The sequence below is a fragment of the Camelus dromedarius genome, chromosome 7, assembly GCF_036321535.1.
Source record: "Camelus dromedarius isolate mCamDro1 chromosome 7, mCamDro1.pat, whole genome shotgun sequence".
NCBI classification, from domain to species: Eukaryota; Metazoa; Chordata; class Mammalia; order Artiodactyla; family Camelidae; genus Camelus; species Camelus dromedarius.
Window position 1 is genome coordinate 70,482,476 of NC_087442.1, and position 21,838 is coordinate 70,504,313.

General features: G+C 33.6%; 1 protein-coding gene across 6 annotated transcripts in view; it reads left to right on the forward strand.

The window, feature by feature from the left end:
- The window catches only part of CACNA2D1 (calcium voltage-gated channel auxiliary subunit alpha2delta 1), a 425,079-nt gene that overhangs the window by 262,238 nt on the left and 141,003 nt on the right, over positions 1 to 21,838 (forward strand). For all 6 annotated transcript variants that reach the window (XM_064487623.1, XM_064487624.1, XM_064487625.1 and 3 more), the window contains exon 6: positions 7,135 to 7,264. In XM_064487623.1, coding sequence (XP_064343693.1) covers positions 7,135 to 7,264 — 130 coding nt within the window. The remainder of the gene's footprint in view (positions 1 to 7,134; positions 7,265 to 21,838) is intronic.

Sequence of the window (21,838 nt, forward strand, 5' to 3'; positions counted from 1 at the left end):
TTACCACACTGCTTCCACTGTTTGTCCTTGCTTCATTGTGAAAGAGAAGAAGTATACATTCGGGGACTAGGAGACATGAATTCAAGTATATTCGCTCAACTCAAGTATACTTACTCACTCAATAAATAAAGTACAAATACGGCAAGCCAGTTCAGTTCTAAGCCATTTGCTAGGTGCAAGGGCTACGGCTGATTGATGTCAGTGAGGTCGCTTGCCGTCAAGGTGACTTTATTTTAGTGGAGTGAGACTGTAGACGTGGGGCAAATAAAAAGTTAGGTAACTTTTTTACGCATCTGTAAGTCCTTAAACACTATTTAGAATACCAAACTGTCAACGTCAAATTTCTGATTCTCAGAGAATTCTGAACATTAAGTAAGCATTGTTGCATTTACAATGGCAATTTTTAAAAGGTATCTGAGAATAAAATATAGTAAAATAATTGCTTCCAAAGTTAAGTTGGCACACTATGCAAGACATAATTGAAACAAAAGAGAACTGCAACAAAGCAGTTACATTATCCTGTCCTTTGACATTTTACACAAAGCTGTTAGTCTTTATCTGGAAAGGAATGTCCTGCCATGTATATACTTAAATTCTATCCATATTAAGGTATATCCTAAGGATGTTAGTGTGTTTAACCACAGGAATGACTTAAATTTTGCATGCTAAACGGTATAGTAAATGTTTGACAGACCTTAGTGTGAACTTCCATAAAATCAGTAATGTCTACGTCTCTTTGAAGGTCGTAAGTGAGGTGTCATGTCTTCAAGATTCTGTGGGGGATGATTTAGATGAAGGCCTCTCAGAGTATTTTTCATGTGAGAGTTGAAGAATGACCTTTTCTATGAAAGGAGACCAGGGAAAGCATACCCGGCAAAGGGAACAGCAAGCATGAGGATGTTAAACCAGGCAAAGCATGATGTGTCTAAGGAGCAGGAAACAGGCCAGTGTGGCAGCAGCAGGACGAGCGAGGGAGAGCAGGGCCGGAGAGCTGGACGAGGAGTCAGGCTGGAAATAGATCATTCAGAATCTTCTGGACCGTAGAGAGGTTTTCATTTCTTTGTAAATATGGTGGGATCATGGAGTCCTGGAGTCCAGGCTTTTTGACTGTACATGACTTGTAAGGTGTCAGTTAGTCTTTGCTTCAGATATCAAGGGAAGATAATTGATCTTCTACCTTGCGGAGTTTTTTTTTTTTTAACCCTCTATGCCCTGACAATATGTTGAAAGATATATTTGTCTATCATAATCTTCATATTAAAAGTTTACTTTTAATATTTTTAGAAATAGATTGGCCTCATGTAAACATTTTCATTTTATAATATAATAATACTTCTTAGTATATGGTGTCCAGCGTGGAGTGCTATATTGAACTTCTAGACCATCTGAAATCAGATGGTGCTTTTCATATGGAAGAAATAATTCTCAAGCCTTTAGTAGAGAAAATACGCTATTAGCCTCTTCCCAAAATTTAAGTTACATATTTATACTATATATATATGTATATTTTAGGGTATGAAGTCTCTTTCTAATGCCGGTGAGTTGAATATTTCACACTACTTGTGGAGTTCAACCCAGCTCCCAGCCCTTGTCATCACACTTAACTGAATTGCCATTGTGCTCTTGTGCTCGCTGTGTGCTGTGTCCTGGGATTGGTGATGCACATACACTCATCCAGCATGTAAACTAAAAATTCACCAGCTTTATTTTGAGGATGTTTTCAGATTCTGTATTCCAACTTATTACAGTGTTATTAGTGTAATTCTTATCAGCAACCTCAAACATTTTGAGGAATGCCTATTTTTGCTTTTAAAATTTAATGTAATCAAAAAGTTATTGAAGTGATCACTGTCACTTTTTGATTTAATTTATTTCAGACTCAGAAAAAGATGTATTTAGAGGTGGAAGATTTAAAATATCCACAGATTCATAGTGAAGAATTGTACACAAGACTGGTCTCTTGTTATTGATGAATTTGGTTCATTACACGAGAACTTGCCCACTTAACTCCGTCACTAATGAGAAAGGATTCCAATTGTGATGCTTCCGTACAGGGTCTCAGCTCTTACTTACTATCAACTAATTTTCTCACAGTTTTCTGGGATATAAAAAATAGAGTGCAGGGAGAGGTAAACCTAGCCATAATGTGATTGTGAACAAAGTTTCTTGATGAGCACATTGTGTCTGAGTTGTGTGAAGTGATTAAGCTAGTTTTGCTATTAAAATTTAGGGGAAATATATAAACTTTTAATTTCTTAACATTTTGCTGTTACTAAAAAAGTAGGTTTTAATATCATGAAAAGGATAATGCAATATCAAAAACAAATGTTTTATTATAAATATGAATTCTAAGAGTTTCATTTGAGATAAATATATATGCAAAAGTCATTTGTGTCTGTCAGAGACTTATTACTGTGACTTTCCAAATTAAGTTTGCTAATATGTACTACTTGTAAAATTGAATGACCCAACCAGCATTGGCTTGGACCTCTGTCTCTGAGTGGTCTAATCTATTATGTAATAACTGAAAGTATGTTGAGATGAATACTCGAAGAAACTTGCTTCTCATGTCTCCCTTACGTGTTTTACCAAATGCATCTGCACGCATTTTAGAATCGTCCTGCTCTGTGTCTCTGTACACATTTATAGTGGATAGTCTGGAGAATTCCGAAGAGAAGTTTTGGGTGAAAAATGTTGGAAAGAGACATGCTAACTTATTTTTTTCTTGCATGTGATCTGGTTAACAAGGAAATCTTAATTCCAGGGGGAGAATTTATTTGAAATTTTTAATTAACATATTAAACAATGTATGTTAAGTAGCTTTTCTCCGCATTCCTTTTCTCAGTCAATTCCTTTGGGACTAATGTTTGTATTAGTATTATTAATGTTAGTATTTTTATTAGTATTATTACTATTAATATTATTATCATTTTAATTATGCTGTTTAATGCCATAATAAGAAAGGTGAAGACATGGTTTATGATAATACTAGGAACAAAAATTTCATAAGTTTAAGGAAATAAGTGAGTTGCATTTAGAAATTCTAGTATTTTCATGAAGTTACTTCAATTTATGGAGATTATAATAAAGTGGGGACCATGGGTAGCAGCAATATTCTTTTTTCTTAATGTATTTAGCAACTGCACATTAAAACTCATCCTGATACACGGTTATACAAGTTGAGAAGTATATTATTTCAAATTCTGAAAAGCCCTTGATATGGTGATTTGATAGTGCAGGAATCTGTATTAAAATACATTTAAAACTTAGAATTTGTAAGTGTGAGAGGACTCAGAAGAAATATAAGCAACTTTCACCTTAGTAAGATAATCATATAATGTTTCATAGAGCTCTGGAAAAGATTTTTTTAAAAATTAATATCTTTAGTTGCAAGTATAATACATGATCATTGTGTTATATTGGAAAGAAGAAAGGGCAAAGATGAATCCCATTATAACTACTAACCCAGCGATAGTGCTGATGTTTGCTATGTACTCATCCCTTCATTTCTCTTTACTTCTCTTTCCTCTGAAAATACAGGCTGCTTTTCTTTTCTTTGTGCTGAAAGTCTATATTTAAACTTAAAACCATTTTAAAAGAAATACAACGTATATGTTCATTCCAAATGTAATCACTCTTTTATATTACTTAATAACAGTATAAAATTATTTTTGTCATAATTGTTGTGACCATTTTACTATTGTTGGACATTTAATTTGTTTCAAGATTTAAATGGCATTTTTATAAATGTTAAGATCATTAAATCCTCTCTCCACTCCAATAAATATTTCTTGAGTGAGTGAATGAATGAAGTATCTGCACATATCTACATATTCCTACCTAATTTGTATGTATAATTCACTGTTATCTATCATCTAATCCTTCTACATTTCATATATCTAAATTTTGCTAGAGATAGATATAAATAGAATTTCTGGAAAAGATATGCTTACAAAAAATAATGTGATTATTTTCTAAAATTATATAAATGGATCTGTAATTTCTTCATAACTGAAAATGACTTTATAGATCCTTTGGAGTATTCTTAATTTAATGTAGGAGAGGATATTAGAGTCAACTGAGAGATTGTTTCAGAAGATGTCCTCTGCATTGTGATGTGCTTCTTCATTGGTGGGGTAGCAGGCTCCCCAGGTGATTCTGATATGCCTCAGGGTAGAAGGACCACAGCTGTAGCCCAACATCATTTATTTTACGTCAGAAAACTGAAGCCCAAGGAACAGGCTGGCCCGATTCTGAGATGTTATTACTGCAGCAGGGTAGAACCAAATCTCCTGACATGTTTACTTTCCACTATGTCTTTCCACAGTTTTTTGTAAGTATGTTCTTTCTAATAGATATTAAATGGAAAAAAAAATTCAGGGTCACAGAAACTTGAGGACGCTGGGTTAAACACGGTTTTCTTTTGTAAACTGTAGCACAGAGCTTTTCATGTACCAATGTGGTTTGTTATCCTCTTGATAAAAGAATACAACATTCGGCATTTCCCCAAGTTATTTCAGGTTGGAGTTAATAATCCGTAGAATATCTTGATGGACTATTGTCTTTTTTTTAGGGACTGTTGCCTTTTTCTTCTTTATTGCTTTGCTATACACCTGAAGCTAACATTGTAAATCAATTACACTTCAATAAAAAATAAGAATTTTAAGGAAAAGGGACTATTGCCTTTTGAAACATTCTTTGACAGATATTACTGGCCATATTACCATGTTCAGGCATGTATTATTCAGTAGTAAAACGATGTTTCTACCCTACAATGGATAGAAAACTTTAGACATCCATTAATATGCTTATTAATAATCCTTATTTTTCATGTATATCTAAACATTGGTATTTTTAAACAGTGGACTTCTAGTTTTATTATGTATCAGAATCACCTGGAGGCTTTGTTGAATTACTGGATTGCTCAGCTTCTCCCCAGGTGTTTGTGATTCACTAGGTTTGAGGCAGGGCCTGAGAATTTGCATTCTGAAGTTTCAGTGGTTGCTGGTACTGCTTCTCCAGGGACCACACTTTGAGAAGCCTTTGCTTTAAAATAAATATTGAGGTGTTTCACACATTCAGAGTGTTTTGCAGCTGAGAATAATGACATCTTTCATTAGTTGGAACCCTCTTTACATTCATATTATTAATGAAAATAGTCTGTTTTAAAGTTCCCTTCTCTTATTCAAGTCAGTTGTGTTCAGGAATAGACACCCATAGAATAGAGGATGAATTTTAAAATATATTAAAATTCATGATTGTATCCAAGACCGAATCCTACTTACCATTTTTATTCTTCTCTTTACTAACAATTGGAAACATGGCAGATATGTTAGGTTAAGTGTTCTTTTGCTCTATGGTGTCTCTTCCTTGTCATCTTTCTTCTGTGTTTCTTTTGTTAACCTTCATGGTGCACACACTTAACCTCCATTTTAGAAAAGAGAACGAATTAGTGATTCCTGCATATAGGGATTTTGCCAAAGTTTTGGCTTTCAATACTACTGTTTCCTTTTTTTTTTTTTTTTTTTTTTGTATTTTCAGTTTGTTAATGGGAGAGCAGTTATATCTTTACGGCTTTCACATGGATGAAAAATAGTGGTCTGTCTTCAACTATTTTTATTGATAGCAAACTTTACAACCCAATCACACATTACCCATATGGGCACACACACACGCAGTCCCATGTAACTAAACCACACTTCCAAGTATAGTCCTTCCCCTTATTATAACGACTGTATTTTCATATTTTCTTTCAACACTGTTTTATTTGAAAAATAATTTGGTCTTGACCTATTAAATTGATGTTATTACCTAATGATGGATTGGATTTACAGCTTTAGAAGTCATTGATTAAAAAAAATCCCTATAACTAATATTTGTGTCTTGATCTTTCTAGTGTTGCGGTTTCCTGGGGACACACGGACACACACACACACTCACTCACTCTCTCTGTGTGTGTATATAAGTGTTAAAATATCTTGGGATACTATTGGGTTATCTGGCTATAGAAATTTTCAAAGTCATCTAGTAAGTTGGACACTATCACTTTTTGTAGACCTGTGTTGCTACAGTCTACCAGCCTTCTGAGGAAATTTTCTGGTTGTCTACTTAAGTCTTTTCTATTGCTTATTACTTACATTACTGCATTGTGCTGTGAAAGTAGTCAAATTTTATGGGCTGGTTTTTTTTTTTTCAGTTTTGTTTTGAGGTTTCAGTTTTGTTTTATTCTTACACCTTGAGAATATGGAAAATATCAGTCTTTAAAATGAAGGATTTGATAATGAAGGTCTGAATTTAATTCAAAAATGTTTAGTTAGGAAAGAGTTAAAATAACCATATTTGAACTGAAAAAAAGTTTAACGTAGCCAAAACAAGTGTTACAGAGATACATTTTGGATAAATGAGCGAGATTCTTAGTTTCTTTCTAAGGTAATTTAGTATCTAAAGCATAGTTCAAATAGGTAGGAAATTAATCTCCAACCTTAAACTCTTGTGGGATTTTCTTGAATTGTTATTGATTGGATCTTTGCTCCTACCTCAGGAGACAAATTGGTTGAAGTTAGGATTCAATTGTACTTAGAGTTACAATAGATCTTTTCTTTCCTAGTATTTGTACTTTCTTTTTTAAAACAAAAATTGATAACATGTAAAAATCAAGGAAATACAACATAGAATAATCCTTCACTGGCTATTTTTTGTGCTCATGTGTACCCTTAGTTATCAAACCAAGAATTATGTAAACTTAAAGAGTGAAATTTATTTCAAGGAGAAACTTTTAATTCAGTTGTATTTAAAGGCACTTACTCTATTATTGAAATGTACAGTTTAATAAGTAATGAGTGTGGGAAAGCTCTGGTCCTCTCAAGATGATCCTGAGTGACTCCAACATTGAGGCAGTTAGGAGAGAAGTTAGGTTATAATGTGAATGACGTCATGAAGATACAATTTGATTGCTAACAGCAGGAATGGAAATTTGTGTGTCTGATGTCATCGTGGTAGTGTATTTTAAAATATTCTTTTCGATCTTTTTTTTTTTTTTGAAGAATATGCTTATAGCAAATGAAGAAGTGAATGTAAGAATATCTGTGTTAACGTAACCTGTAATGTTCTGTTTATTGTCTCTCTTCTGTGTAGCCTGAAAAAAATGACAGTGAGCCAGGCAGCCAGAGGATAAAACCTGTTTTCATCGAAGATGCTAATTTTGGACGACAAATATCGTATCAGCATGCAGCAGTCCATATTCCCACTGACATCTATGAGGGCTGTAAGTATAAGAATGTGAACAACTCTTGGAATACCATGCTCTACTCCAACTTATATATCTCATATTAAAAAAAAAAAGGGAACAAATGTGATACTTTTTTGTTTATAGGTCATTTATGGGTCTGTGGTAAACTCCGATTTTTGTAAAAGAAGAAATTGATTTTCATAAGCGATATGTTGCTCATAGAAATCTTTGCAGGAGAGCCTGTATCCATGGAGATCTCCTTCTACTCTAGGGTTTAACAAATAATTCTGCCTTTCCAATTGATATGAATACCTTAAGATGTAATAGATATATTTTTAAAAATCAAAACTATGTAGTGTTAGTACTCATACATACAAATATTCTTCCACAAACGCATGAACTGGTAAAGGAAGAAACATACACATTGTAGACTCTCCATTTCTTACCACTCTGTGTGCATCTCTTCCCTACCCTAGGATGTAAGTAGAAGATACCTCCGTCTTAGTATATTGTGGACTCGAGATGAAAAGTGTTGGGGGAAGGAATAAAGAATAGGCCTAAAGAAACAGAAACAGAGTTGATTGAGAAGACTTCACTGTGAGGAAGAGAGGAACAGTTTGTTCAGGGAGATGGAGAGGAGGAAGCTTGTGTCAGTGCTGTTCCTCAGAGACAGCGTGTGTATTCATAAGGGCAGAGCCTGATGATTGTAACTGGGAATTCGCCTTAGGACAGCCTCATCATCTATGAGGACCAGCTGTGACCCGGAAAGCAGGGTCTTTGCTCAGTCACAGCTCTGGTCTTGGACGTTAACCATTCTCTAACCCGTTCTTGTTAACACCTTTCCCCTTTGTACCCTTCCTTTCACATAAGTAAATGTAAGGAGAAAGAACCACCTGAGATTTGAAAAGGTATGTTTCTTATAGTCCCTTTAATTAGGAAGGTTGTAGTGTGTGTTGGGTATCCAGAGTATATCCAGAACTGCCTGGGCTCTGGATTCAGCCAGGCTGACTTGAGTTTCAAATCTAAATGTTAGCAATATGTCCTTGGGCAAATCCAGTAATTTTCTGGGCAAGCATTTTTCTTAGCTGTAAAATGGGGTTAAGGTTACTAACCCAAAATGTCATTTGAGGGTGAAGTAAGTTAATATATTTGAGTTTGCATAATGATGCCAGGCCTGTAGTAAGCACTATATAAATGTTTGCTGTGATTATTAACTATAGTTAAAGTTTGTTTAGTCACACCTTTGTGTGTAAATACAAGTACTAATGTAAGCTTTTATTTTTTAGATTCACTGTGAGATTATTTCTTGTATAAAAGAGAATTTTTAAGTACATGTCTGATTTGGTTCATAACAAATTTCATCAAATTATTTTATTCATTCCTTTTGTTTCCCCTTTTTAATATTTTATGTGTTGTTTTCATACTATCAAGTCTTTAAAGATATTAAACATACAATTTTTCTCTATATTTAATGGAAACAAAAGGGGTATATGTAAGTAGTTTCTGATGTTACATAAGAATTAAACATAAATTTGAGCTCTTACAACTCACCCTATTAATTCCAAATTCTTTCAGGAATTACCTGGAATTTTGGTTGTGTGTGTGTGTTTTACTTTGTTGTGTTCTTTTTTTAATAATTATTTTTGATGTTTGCAATTAAAATTTGTAACTATAACAGCTAATCAGATAATACTGAGCTGCATGGTTGTGTTTTTCACTTGTTAAAAAATAGTATTTCATCTACTTTATTTCTTTAAAAAATTTTTATTACTTACTATTTGTTAGATATATCTATGTGATAATAATCTTACTACTTTCAAAATGTCTTTCTTTTGAATTTACATTAGAAGAACAAACTGACTTGATATAGAAGTTATGAGTCAGAACATTCTTCAGTCAATACTCTGGATATTATATCACTGTTACCTCTATTGCTATGCTGAACAAACTTGAGGTCAGCTTGAGTGTTTTAAATTTGTTAGGAAGCTTTCATGGTTGTGTTTCTGGTTTGTTGCCAATGTGATTATCCAAAAATCCTCAAGCTTTCTGTTAAATTTTCAATGAAGGATATCAGAGCTTTGTAAGGAAAGAGGAATTTCCCCCCAATCCTTCTTGAGTTCTTTTTGGCTGGTCTAATACATAAGAAAGAGTAGATCAGTCTGAAAAAAAGTATATGCATGTAAGTCTCATAAAAATGGGACCCCAGTAGTGTCCAAAGCAGGCCATTTATAATTTTTAGACAAAGAGACAGTAATTTGAGAAGATGTAACAAAAAGGATAGGCTTGTGCTGGGGTTGCAGACTAATGAAGTAAGAAAGTGTGTTTATACAGCTTGCTTAGCCTTGAATTCCCTAACTCTGAATGAAGATGCTTTTTATACTCCTTGAATAAGGGGAACACCTTCACATGGGAGATTGAGTTCCCACTTCTAGGGGGAAAGAGGGCCAACATAGTTGATTTTTTGTTGTTGTTGTTGTTTATTATCATTTATTTTCCATTGGCTGTAATTCAAAATAATTTAATATACCATTGAGGCATATTTTGGGGGTGGCCTGCCCAGGGCCCCAACAACCTCACACATTTTAGAAGCAAATTTCTTTCTTATTCTAAAGGCCATACACCACAGTAGCAGAAATGTTAGTATTGCATGCATATTTAACATAGAAAATGAAAGTCTCTAAAAAGACCTCCTGATGTTAATCATGATGAACAATTTGGGACATATTCTTATAAAGTATGTTTTTAAATGCAGACACTAACTAATGAAATAACTCAAGTGGCAGTTTTCATATTGCTTTTCAGTTTGCTTCCCCCTTCCTCTGACTTACAGTAGAGAGGTCTTTTTGTTATTATTGAACTGTTAAAAGGCTGTAAATAGAGGAGGAAGTTATCTCTTCAGGAGTAGGTTACAGACAAAGAAAATGACTTTGCTAAATTTTTCAATGAAAAATTACGTTCAATGATTAGAACGTAAAATAATTATAACCTAATTCACTAGTCTAGTAAATTATAATATCTCACTTATTTACTATAACTTCATTAAATAATTTTGGAGGGGACCCTGAGGTAGAATCTTTAATGCCACATTATTGGTAAGAAATGGGCTCAAATTTCAGATGAAATCTAATTCCAAATTTTACACTTTTAACCACTGCAATAGATAAAATTCCTGCTATTGTACTTTTGAGTTAATTTTGACTCAGTTATATTGCTTGGGAGCCAGGATGTCCACAGAAGTAAGATACTTACTCTGCATGAGCATCTTCATTTTCTTATTTCTTTTGCTCTTTTTTTTTTAAATGCTGGAACAGATATAAAATATGACACTTAAAGTTAATCCAAGCATTTCTTTTTAAAGATTATTGTCACATAGTACACATACCTTTTTTTTTTTTAGTATCCTACAGAATAATTTTGAATTTTTTTTCTATTTTAGAATAAAGTCCTTATAAACACTTACAGAGGATGATTTTTAATAGTCTCAGAGAAAAAATGTATTACTTTGATTACTCTGAAAATCAGTAAGATAGAATATTGAAATAGATGTTTTCAGAAGTCATAAGATAGTTTGGTATATGGCATTTTTTTTTTTTTTTTAAAAAGGAAAAGAAGCTCTGTCTTTGGATTATTTATTTAGTCCATTTGTCTTACTTAATATTGGCTTCTTCTTTGCTGAAATCTCATCAGTAAGACTCTGACCTTGCCTGGCCTGCGCTGCTTTAAAATTCATATCTGGTGTTGTAGGCTGTTTGAGTAAATGACACGGGAGTAAAATCAGAAATGTCAACAAGGTCTTGAAAATTTAATAATTACTGGTATTTTTCATGCAGTTCATCAGAACATATCAGATGTACAGGATCGTTCTAGGTTTCTGAATTTAATAAATGGGAAAACACACTTTGATTGAAGGCTTAACTGAAGGAAACAGCCTCTTCTTTCACTTAAAGACAGTGTGTGTCTCTGCATTCTCATAAGACAGCTCATGTTCTAATTTTTTATTAAAAGGTGATTACTTTTGAAAGTCCCTTGAATTCAGATATGATTATTTTTGCTCCATGATGTATTTAAAGTTTCAAATAGCACATTTAATTAAATCCTATCTTAAAGTTTTTAGTTTAGAGAATTTCACTAGTACTTTTATTTTAGAGGACACCCAGACCGAGGTTAATTTTCAGATCTAATGTATCTGTTTAAAGCTATTAAAACAAAAAAAAAACTCATAGAGCTCAGAAAAAGGGGCTGAATATTCTGACTTAATTTGTTTTACTCACAGAACAGTATTAATTTGTTAATCACTTTAGATTCGAGTATCGGGACTGTCTTCATAGAATAGTCATTTAACATTAGAAACTTATGCTGTTTATTTATAGATTTATTATAGTTACAAAAGACTATACAGTAATAAGAGAAAATTATAAGGAACCCCAACTTGCTTAACTTTCAGGATACCTGTTACTTACCTTGTACTGTAAGCAATTGATTATATATTTGTTAGAAATTAAATAATGAACATACTTTTATCACAGAGATACATTCAGTTTGATAAAAAAAGAATTTTCAGGGGTTGTATTATTATCCTTGGAAGTCTCATATACTTTTACAAAAATACTTAACTTTTTATAAATTGAACTAAGTATAATCACTAATACTGTGTTGTCATTTATCTTGAAATTTTTTTATTATTGAGGTATAGATGTACAATATTGTATGTTTCAGGTGTACAACATAGTGATTCACAATTTTTAAAGGTTATACTTCTTTTATAGTTATAAAATATTGACTGTATTCCCTGTGTGGTACAGTATATCCTTGAGGCTTATTTATTTGATACATAGTGATTTGTATCTCTTAATTCCATACCCCTATCTTGCCCCTCTGGTGTTCATTTGTTGTGTCTAAAAATATAGCTACTATACCTCCAATGAAGTCAGTGCAAAAATTACCGAGGGAAAAGCTGCTCGGGCTTTGCTGATGATTGTGTGATAGTCCTCATAATCTTCTTAAATTTTAGCAAATAATCTGTTCCAAGTTATGGCTACTATTTAATTAGAGAGTGGTAGTAGTTTATATTTGCTGTTTAAAAAAAAAAACTTGCTTCATTTTATTGTTCCACTAAGTAACAAGGTGTGTATTATCTGTTTGACAGATAAGGAAAGCTAATACTCTTAATTCGAATGCTCAGTAGAAATCAGGCATTTTTGACTCCACAACTCTGATAATTACAAAGACAGTTGAAAACAACCATTTCTTAGACAAAAGACGTTATTCAGAAGTGGTATGTGTGCTCTCAGTTTTATCATTTGTATTTTTTCAACAAATTATAGTCCCAGTGAAAACATTTCAAGGGGTGAGGGAGCCGGTATAGCAGCAGAGGCCTTGTTGTGCACAGCCTTGTGGATAAAGTGCAAAAACTCTGATTTTTATTTTGAGGCTTAGTCATTTGGGCTGCTGTAACAAAGTACCATAGACAGGGTGGCTTAAACAACAGATACTTATTTTTGCAGTTGTGGACCCTGGGAAGTCCAAGATTAAGGTGCTGGCAGATTTGAATTTCTGAGTGAGATCTCTCTTCCTGGTTTGCTGATGGCCGCCATCTTGCTGTGTGATCACAGGACCTCCTGGTTGTGCGCGCACACACACACACATACGAGTGATATCTGATGCTTTTTCCCCTTTTATTGGGACAGCAATCTGATTATGAAGTGAGGACACTAATCCTGTTCTGGAGGCTCTACCCTCATGACCTTACCAATGCCTAATCACCTCTCAAAAGCCCCACTTCTATACTATCACATTGGGATTACGGCTTCAGCATAGGAATTTTAGGAAGACACAAACATAAAGTTTGTAACAGATGGAGTGCTATGAGATGATTTTTGGATGCGGAATTACATAATCTACCTTACCTTCATAAAAAAGTAGATACTGGATACTTGGTTGAGAACAGACATAAAAGGCAAGAATAGAGGAGGGATGGTGGGGCCTTGAATCGAGGGTGTAGCCCGGGGAAGGATCCCTATTAAAATGTGTAAATCTAGTATGTTTTTGAGGTCTGCACTTTTCCTTCTAATTTTATATTTATTATTAAGGACTTTATATGATCGAGATATTCTGTAAAGTTAACGATCTGAAAGTAGTGTGACATACAAATTTAATACTCATAAATAAACTTTATAAAAAAGCACTTATTATTGACAGCCAGTGAGCTAAAGTAAAATTACTGAGATCTTTAAAAGAGTAGTGAATTCATTCAAACTACAGTTTGGTAGAATATCAAAATATCCTTTATGTCATTGTCCATAACTGTAAATTTTTTTTCAGGTTAAATAGATTCGATGCAAGTTAGTTTCCTCCTGATCATTCAGTGGTACAAGTTAGGAACTGATGATAGAAATTCTGGAGGAAAATGGTGGGAAGGTATACAGAGAAATTTTGTAATTTTTCCCATTTACATAATTGGTACGCATTGCTTACACATTGGTGCACATTGCTTTTTCTTTTGGGGGGCCGCCTGGCATATTTCCTGTGACAGACTTCTGGTTTGGGATTCATATCTCAATACGGGCAGGTTTTGAACTTTGTAAAGTACTGATGTAGAAATATGTGCATGCTAATGTTTTGGCTGTTATTTTCTTGTTCAAAACAGATAATCTTGAATTAATGCCATGCTCTATTTCTCTGAAAGAAAAATGTTAATTGGATTGTTCCCCTTACCGGAATCTTGATTGAGATAGCATATGTTTTCCTGCTGAATATCTTACGATGTTTAAAATTGCTTTTGACTTAAATGTAACATTAAAATGCTTATTTTTCTCACTATAAAGGGAACACATAATAATTTTATGAAATACAAACTAGTATAAAGGAAAAAATATAAAATTATACCAAGGCTGATACTGTATTATATATAATGTACACACTGTGTGTGTTTTCATTAAATATACTAGTAGCAAATATATGGTAAACTAAATAAATACACTAGTACTGATACACTACTAAGTTTATACTTAACCTTTTATTTTTAAGTTTTTTTTTTGTTTTGAGATGGGAAGGGAGGTAATTAAGGTTACTTATTTACTTTTTTTTTTTAGAGGAGGTACTGGGGATTGAACCTAGGATCTCATGCATGCAAAGCATGTGCTCTACCACTTTGAGCTATAGCCTCCCCCTATACTTAACCTTTTAACTTACCAGGAAGCTTTATCATATATTTAATATTTTCTCAAAATATTTTAATATATGCTTCATAACTAATTAACATTTAGATCATTACCATTTTACCATGGTGAATAAATAGATCTCTGCATTTCTCATTATTTCCCTATGATAAAACACAAGAACTGGTGTTAGAAGGTCAAAGCTATTGATAAATTTCATTGATCTTGCAAGTTAGTACCAATCTAGATTAGACCTTCAATGAGTTTCTGCCTTTCCTACTCCAGCTTTGTCAACACTAGTATTATCTTTTAAATAATGTTTTATCAGTTGTGTAGAATATTGATAGTATGTTGGAATAGTTTCCTGCTGATTTTTTTCCCAGCTTTAATGTCATGTGTTTCTTTTTCTGCACTGGGTTCCATTGCTGTCTTCAGGACGCTATGAGAAGTGCAGCAGTTTGAGGGGATGGTAACAAACTCCTTTAGAAATTACCCTGATTTTCTGCATGTTAGGTCTCTCACAAAGTATATTATAGAGTTTTCACCTTTACCAGAATAGCCTGAATTTAATGATTATATGTAATTGAACTTTGATGAATATGCAGGTTTAAAAAATTCAAAATAGAAAAATGTGTTTAAAGTATCCTTTAGTAATAAAATCACAAGCCTTAAAAATGGTCAAGGCTATTAGAAAAACGAGAGAGAAAAATATTACAAGTAAGAATTATAACTCCCCATAAAGTAGGGATTAAAATCATAAAATAGCACTCTATACAATTTGAAAATAAAGTGTTACAATGTATAAGAAAAATGGATGGTTTATTATAAAATATAAATAATCAACTTGACTCAGTGATAGGTCATTAATCATAGAATAAATTGGAGACGTATTCAAGTTTGGGGGCGAAGATAATACTTCATGGTGACTCATTTCTATAAAACTTTCAAATAAATTATTTTCAAGTTTTAAAGGATTTTATTAGAACACATAAAAATAGGTAAAGCTTATGAACTCCAAAAACTTCCTGTACAAGAAAGATAGGTGGAACACAAAAAAGAAGGAAAAAAAAAAAGGAAACCATAGACTAATCTCACTAGGAATAATTATTAAAAATTAATAACATTTGCCAAGTGAAGCAGCAATGAAAAGATAATGCATGACAACGAAATAACTGAGTTAATAATTGAGTATTTTAGATGTTCCATGATGTCTTTATATTTTCTATCTACTTATGCACGTTAAGCATTCAGTTAAGTCTTGCACCCATTTTCCCCGATTTTATTGAGATGTCCAGCACTGTATAACTTAAGGTTGCACACTAATGGTTTGACCTCACATACATCATGAAATAATTGCCACAGTAGGTTTAGTGAATACCCATCATCTCGTACAGATATAGCATTAAAGAAACAAAATAACATTTTTACACCCTTTTTAAAATTAAAATCTTGTTAAAATACTGCTAACAACAACAAAAGATGTGCTCTGATGATTTGGTAGAGGTGGAAAATACCCACCACTTCCAACCTGTTGGTATTTTGTTCCCGGCATTTGTTTTCTTCACTGGTATTTATCACAAATCTGAATTTGGGTCCCACTCCAGCCCACAGAGAACGTTGCTGGGGCTTGGGCCCCCTGCCCACTCTGAATTTTGGGGGGCCAGGATGCACAACCCCAATTAAAAAAAAAGAAAATATGAATTTGGATCAAGATACAATAGTGGAAAATAGTTTTAGCTTAGTGCATTCTGAAGTTATATGTCAATTTTTATTTAACCAGATAATTCACCAAAAAAAGTTCTTGCAATTCTGGATTTCATGCTGTAGAGTTGTGTGTTTAATGACTAAAAAAGTGACTTTTTAAAAAATGTTATCATGGTTTTAATACTAACAAAGTAGCTTTTCTTCTTTTAAAATGCTGTTTAAATTATAAAGCCTTGATTCTAAATCATGAAACCAGAAATCTAATGGAGGGCTAAGAAAGGACACTCTTAAGAAGTTGAGTTGATTCTGTAACAAGATGCTCATCCTGTGTTCAAAAAAAAAGAAAAGGATTAGCTTGACTAATTACCATTACTCCTCATTAGGAGGAGAACAGTGAAATAGAATGAACATCATGAGAAGACACTGAGGACAAGCCTGGGGTACAGAGTTTGAGGATATGGTGATTTGATCGTGTTTAATCAGTATGAGACAAAGAGAAGGGATTCCACTTCTGAGGGAAAGTTTGTACCTTCCTTTATTACTCTTGTCTAATGATGTTTCTGTGATATATTCATTTCATAGATAGCAATATAGTGTTTGTTTTCTCGTAGGAAAACGTTGACTACAGGTAAACCTGTATTTTCTGATCTTGTAGATACTCGTCCTTTAATTCACTTAGAAGTATAGAATAACAGACGAATTCGCAGTAACAGTTTTATGGATTTTGTAAATTGCTATGGGAGTGAATTGTGTCCCTCACAGATTCACGTTAGAGCCCTAACCCTCATTGTGACTGACTATATTTGAATAGGGCTTTTAGGAGGCAATTAAGGTTGAATGAGGTCATTAGGGTAGGCCCCTAATAGGGTAGGATCTGTGGTTTTAGAAGAAGTGCACACAAACACACACACACACACACACAAAAGGCCATGTGAGGACACAGCAGGAACGCAGCTGTCAACAAGCCAGAAAGAGACCTCTCACCAGGAACCAGTTGGCAGACGCTTTTATCTTGGACTTCCCAGCCGCTAGAACTGTGAGAAAATACCTAGTCTGTGGTGTTTTGTTACAGCAGCCTGAGCTGGCTAAGACACAAATTTGTTTCCAGAGGAAAATTGCTAGAGGCTTAAACTCATGTTTAAAAGAATAAATATAAAACGAGCTATGAAAAAGGTAAGTTGGATATTTCACACTTTATAGTGAAATTTATGGTTTAGAAATATTTGGCTGTTTAAGTTTCAGTTTGCAAGGCCCTTTTTTGCATTTTAACTCAGAATCTTTATTTCTGTACTTCTTTAAATGGTTGTGCTGTGGAAATCAATCAGTGCTCACCAATCTCAGTAGATAAATAGACTTGAATTAGAAAGACAGTTAATTTTCAATTCTAGGCATGTATAGCGATGATAATTAGATTGATTGTTTTCCTGGAACATTCCCTAAGTTATGGTTCCCTAGGTTAGTGGGTATGTATTCTCGGCAGGTATAGAGCTGAAATTTTTAGGTGCTGAAATGTGGTTTTGTTTTGTTATTTTTAAGAGAAGGCAGAAGAATATTCTAACAACCTGATTGATTATTCTCCAGTCATTTGAGCATGATGTCCTGTGTCCAAGATGTTGCTGGAGTCACGCTGACAAGTTGTTTCTTACTAGTCTGGGCAGATAATATTGTCCTGTGCATGTTACAAAGTGATGATACTTGCAGAATATTCTCTCTTGGTTGAGTTTGTGCAGCATCCCAGTCCCTTATTTGAAATTTGAGGGGTATTTTAACCCACAGTAATATTTAGGATTATAAAAACCCATAGATCACATTGAAAATAAAGTTGTAAGTTAGCTCTTGAGGTAACTACTACTGCAAGATCCACTCAGCTCTTCTGTATACACATCTATTGTGATGGTTGTATCCATCTTCCATATCAGCTGCCACGGTATTCACAACTGCTCATTAGAACATGCCACATGTCGTCAGTTGTGCTATAGGCAGTAAATGTTAGCAGGATTCTTAGGTGGGGTAATGGTTTGCTCGCCAAGTAGACTTGGCAAATGTATTTTATAGCTCCCTCTTTGGAGATTCATAGTATCATTAACCTTTAAAAGCTCAGAGAAATTATGCTAGGAATAAATAAAATTTAAGTTGTTTTACCCAATATTTTCCGTATTTCTATGAGTATGTAACAGTAGCATACTACAAGTATATATTTCATTTAACTCGCATAATGTTTTCTAGGAATTTTTATATTATAGGCAGGTGGGCTCAATACTTTTGATAAAATTTACAACTCACTTTTTTATCTCTGAATCACCTCATCGAAGCGTGACATTTAGTTTATTGTAAAGATCTAAACTTATTTTGTTAGACTCAAACTTTTTTTAGTGAATGACTGGATAACAAGTCTGTTAAAAAATATTCTCAGTTCAGAAATTAAAATGTTTGTTCCCATGTAATAGTCAAAGTCTGAATTTGAGTTAATGTTAACTCTCACCCACTACCCAACATTAGGGCTAACGGAAGCCTGCAGTGGAAAAAAGGCAAAGGGGTTGGGGCACTTCCAAGCTGCTGTGAGTATTTCGTCCGCACCAGGTAGAAGTGCTGAGGGGAAGGGAGGGAAGAGAATGGTCAGTATCTGGCTGGGTGACTTTGGTGGGTCTGGGTAGATTGATGAGTCTTGCAGATAATTTAAACTAACTCTTTGTCTTGGGGAGAGATTTAACAGGTCATTTAGAGATTTCGTACTGGACTCTTGTCATCTATGGTTCCTTTGACCCAGCAGACACACATCTCTAGACTATTTGAAGGCTTTCTGCTAGTTGCCTCCATGGCCCTGGGTGGCATTTTGGATTTACTTCCTCAGAGCATGTAAAGTACCATAGGAGAATGGTGACATACTTTATGCTTCATGTCAGCCTTAGCAGATGCTGCCAAGTCAGCCAGAATTTGGGCATCACATGTCATGTGGTTCTTAATGTTTTATTGTATGTCTCACACTATATTTCATTGCAAAATGTATCCCATATTGTTTCATATTTGGCCAAATATGTAAGAAATAGCCAATGGACAGTTTTTTTGTTTTAGGAGTCCCATGAAGGATGTTCAGTGAGTCAAGAGTTCTTAGAAAGGTTTGTAAAGAATCTGTGTCAACATATATGTTTAGTCTTGGTATTGTATGTTTCTCATCTAATAAGGGTGATGCCCATTTGTAGGTAACCTAAATCCCAACTCTCTGACTAGTATATATATATAACCACGAAGGAATATCACAGGTCTTTCCATAACTTCTCAAAGCTGAAATTTGTTTCTCAGTGTTCTTTGTTAAGAGGAATCAAATATTGTTTAATATGATTATTAAACTTTCTTAATTTCTATTCATTTTTCATGTTTTATTAAGAGTTGTGAAACAATATTCTGTCAATTTTTAGGCTGTTACTGAACCAGAATATTCAGGGATTTGACAAAGGTCCAGTTATGGCTATACTTTTTAAAAATTGTTTAGCGGGGAATACCAAGAAACATTCATTGTTTCTTTGGTTTTAAAAAGAAACTAAAGAGGGAACATAGAGGGAAGACATGAAAACAGAAGTGTGCACAATTCAGTGCCTCTATAAATTGATAGCTGGAAAGCACAAGTGTACTTGGCTAGCTTTTTATGATGGGTATAGCAAGTGACAGGCCATTCAAAGGTTGAAGAAGAGAGATAATGAAATCTTAAATTAGAATAGCTTCCAAAACAGAACGACAGTACTGTTCACAGCAAATTAAAAAGGGATTGACAACTGGAGAGAAAATAGAGGTCTGGAATTTGAGATGAGGATTTTTTAATCATCTGGCATTTTGCTTCATGGATAAAATCTCACTCAGATCTCTCCCCAGAGATAAAGAGTCATTTGAAAGATATTTCCAACATCCAATTATTAAAAAGAGAAAGATTTTAGATGAGCTAAAGATTTCAAAACTATTTTGTGTCAAGATGCAGAGATCTGATTTTAAAGTAGGGGGCTGTAAGTTACTGTTGTGTTGAGATGGAATTAAATCAGTGTTTTTTGTAATTTGAGCAAATCAAGTCATCTGTAATTTTAAACTAATGAATAATACATGACACTTTAAAAAAATACTGCAGGGCTTGCTCATTGTTTCAGTCTTACATAAAAATTAATTTTGTTTTTACTCGTTTCTTGCAAATGATAGTAACCAGAAACTGTGTGGAAGTTCCCGGTGGGCTCCCGTGGACAGTGGGGCCCTTCATTGTCATAAATTCACCCAGACTGGAACATGATGAGGAAATGGCCCCTTACTGCCCTTCCAGGGCTATGAAGACCAGTTGTTATTTATTTGCTTTCTTGGTAATCACCACCCATCATATAAAAATACATGAGCAATAATTACAGAGCCTATGTCCCCAGGAGAGATACACAAGCAGTCAGTGGAAGGCTTTATTTTTAAAGAAACTAAGCCTGCATGAGGATGGTCTCTCTTATACTTCAAGTGGCTTCTCTACTTAGTCTTCATCTTTTGTAAATCACAGGGCTCTTTTGGCCCATAGAAGAACATCCTCATTCCAGGATAATATAATTCTTTGATCCTCTTCAGTTATCAGCTCTTCCTCAAACCTGGGGAGGGGGGGAATGGGGAGACACAAATAAAAGATGAGAAAAACTGATTCCAATTATTTTTCAGTATATGTACCTGATATTTTCCCATTTCTAATAGCAAGGTTAATGGAAAAAGTCAACTATCCCTTATATTTTGTCATTTATGATTTGAAGTTTCTATAGTGTCAATTTTTAAAAAATGTCTTTTTAACATAAAAATGTTTTCCTTTTTCCTTCTAAATGTGAACAAGGTTTATTCAGTAGTTTTATATATATTTAATAGTTATTTTTGGTATTTTGACCTGATAGCTCCTTTTGGAATTACCTTCAATAACAGTGTTCTAGTCTAGGAAAAAAATTAAATAATTACCATATGTTAAAAAAGAGTAAATAATAAAACATCTAGACTTTTTCATCACACTTAATTCTAAAGGAGTTATATAACTATTTGAAAAATAAAACAATTCATGAAAAGGCCAAAATATTTGTCATCAATTTAAAAAATAATTCAAAATCAAGATTTCTAAGACTGAGATAAAGAAGCTTCCCTCAAGTGTCCAGTTGATATAATTGAATGATGACCATATATAATTCAAAAGATGATACAAGTGTTATGTGTATAATCATTTTAATACAGAATGCTTTTCATTTATTTTAGTTTCAGTAGTCAGTGATCATATCTGTCTATATTTCACTTACAGCACAACTTGTTTTATTTTATTGAAGTGTATTTGATTTACTGTATGGTGTTAGTTTCTGGTGTATATAGCACAGTGATTCAGATACACACACACACACATATTATGTATGTGTGTATTCTTTTTTATGTTCTTTTTCACTGTGTTATTACCAGATATTGAATATAGTTCTCTGTGCTGTAGAGTAGGATCTTGTTGTTTATCTATTTTATATATAGTAGTTTGTATCTGTTAATCTCAAACTCCTAATTTATCCCTCCCCTACTTTCCCCTTTGGTAACCATAAGTTTGTTTTCTACGTCTGTGAGTCTGTTTCCATTTTGTAAATTAGTTCATTTCTATCATTTTTTTAGATTCCACATATAAGTGATATCATATATGTCTTTGTATGCCTTACTTCACTTAATAAGATAATCTTTAGGTCCATCCATGTTGCTGCAAATGGCATTATTCCATTCTTTTTTA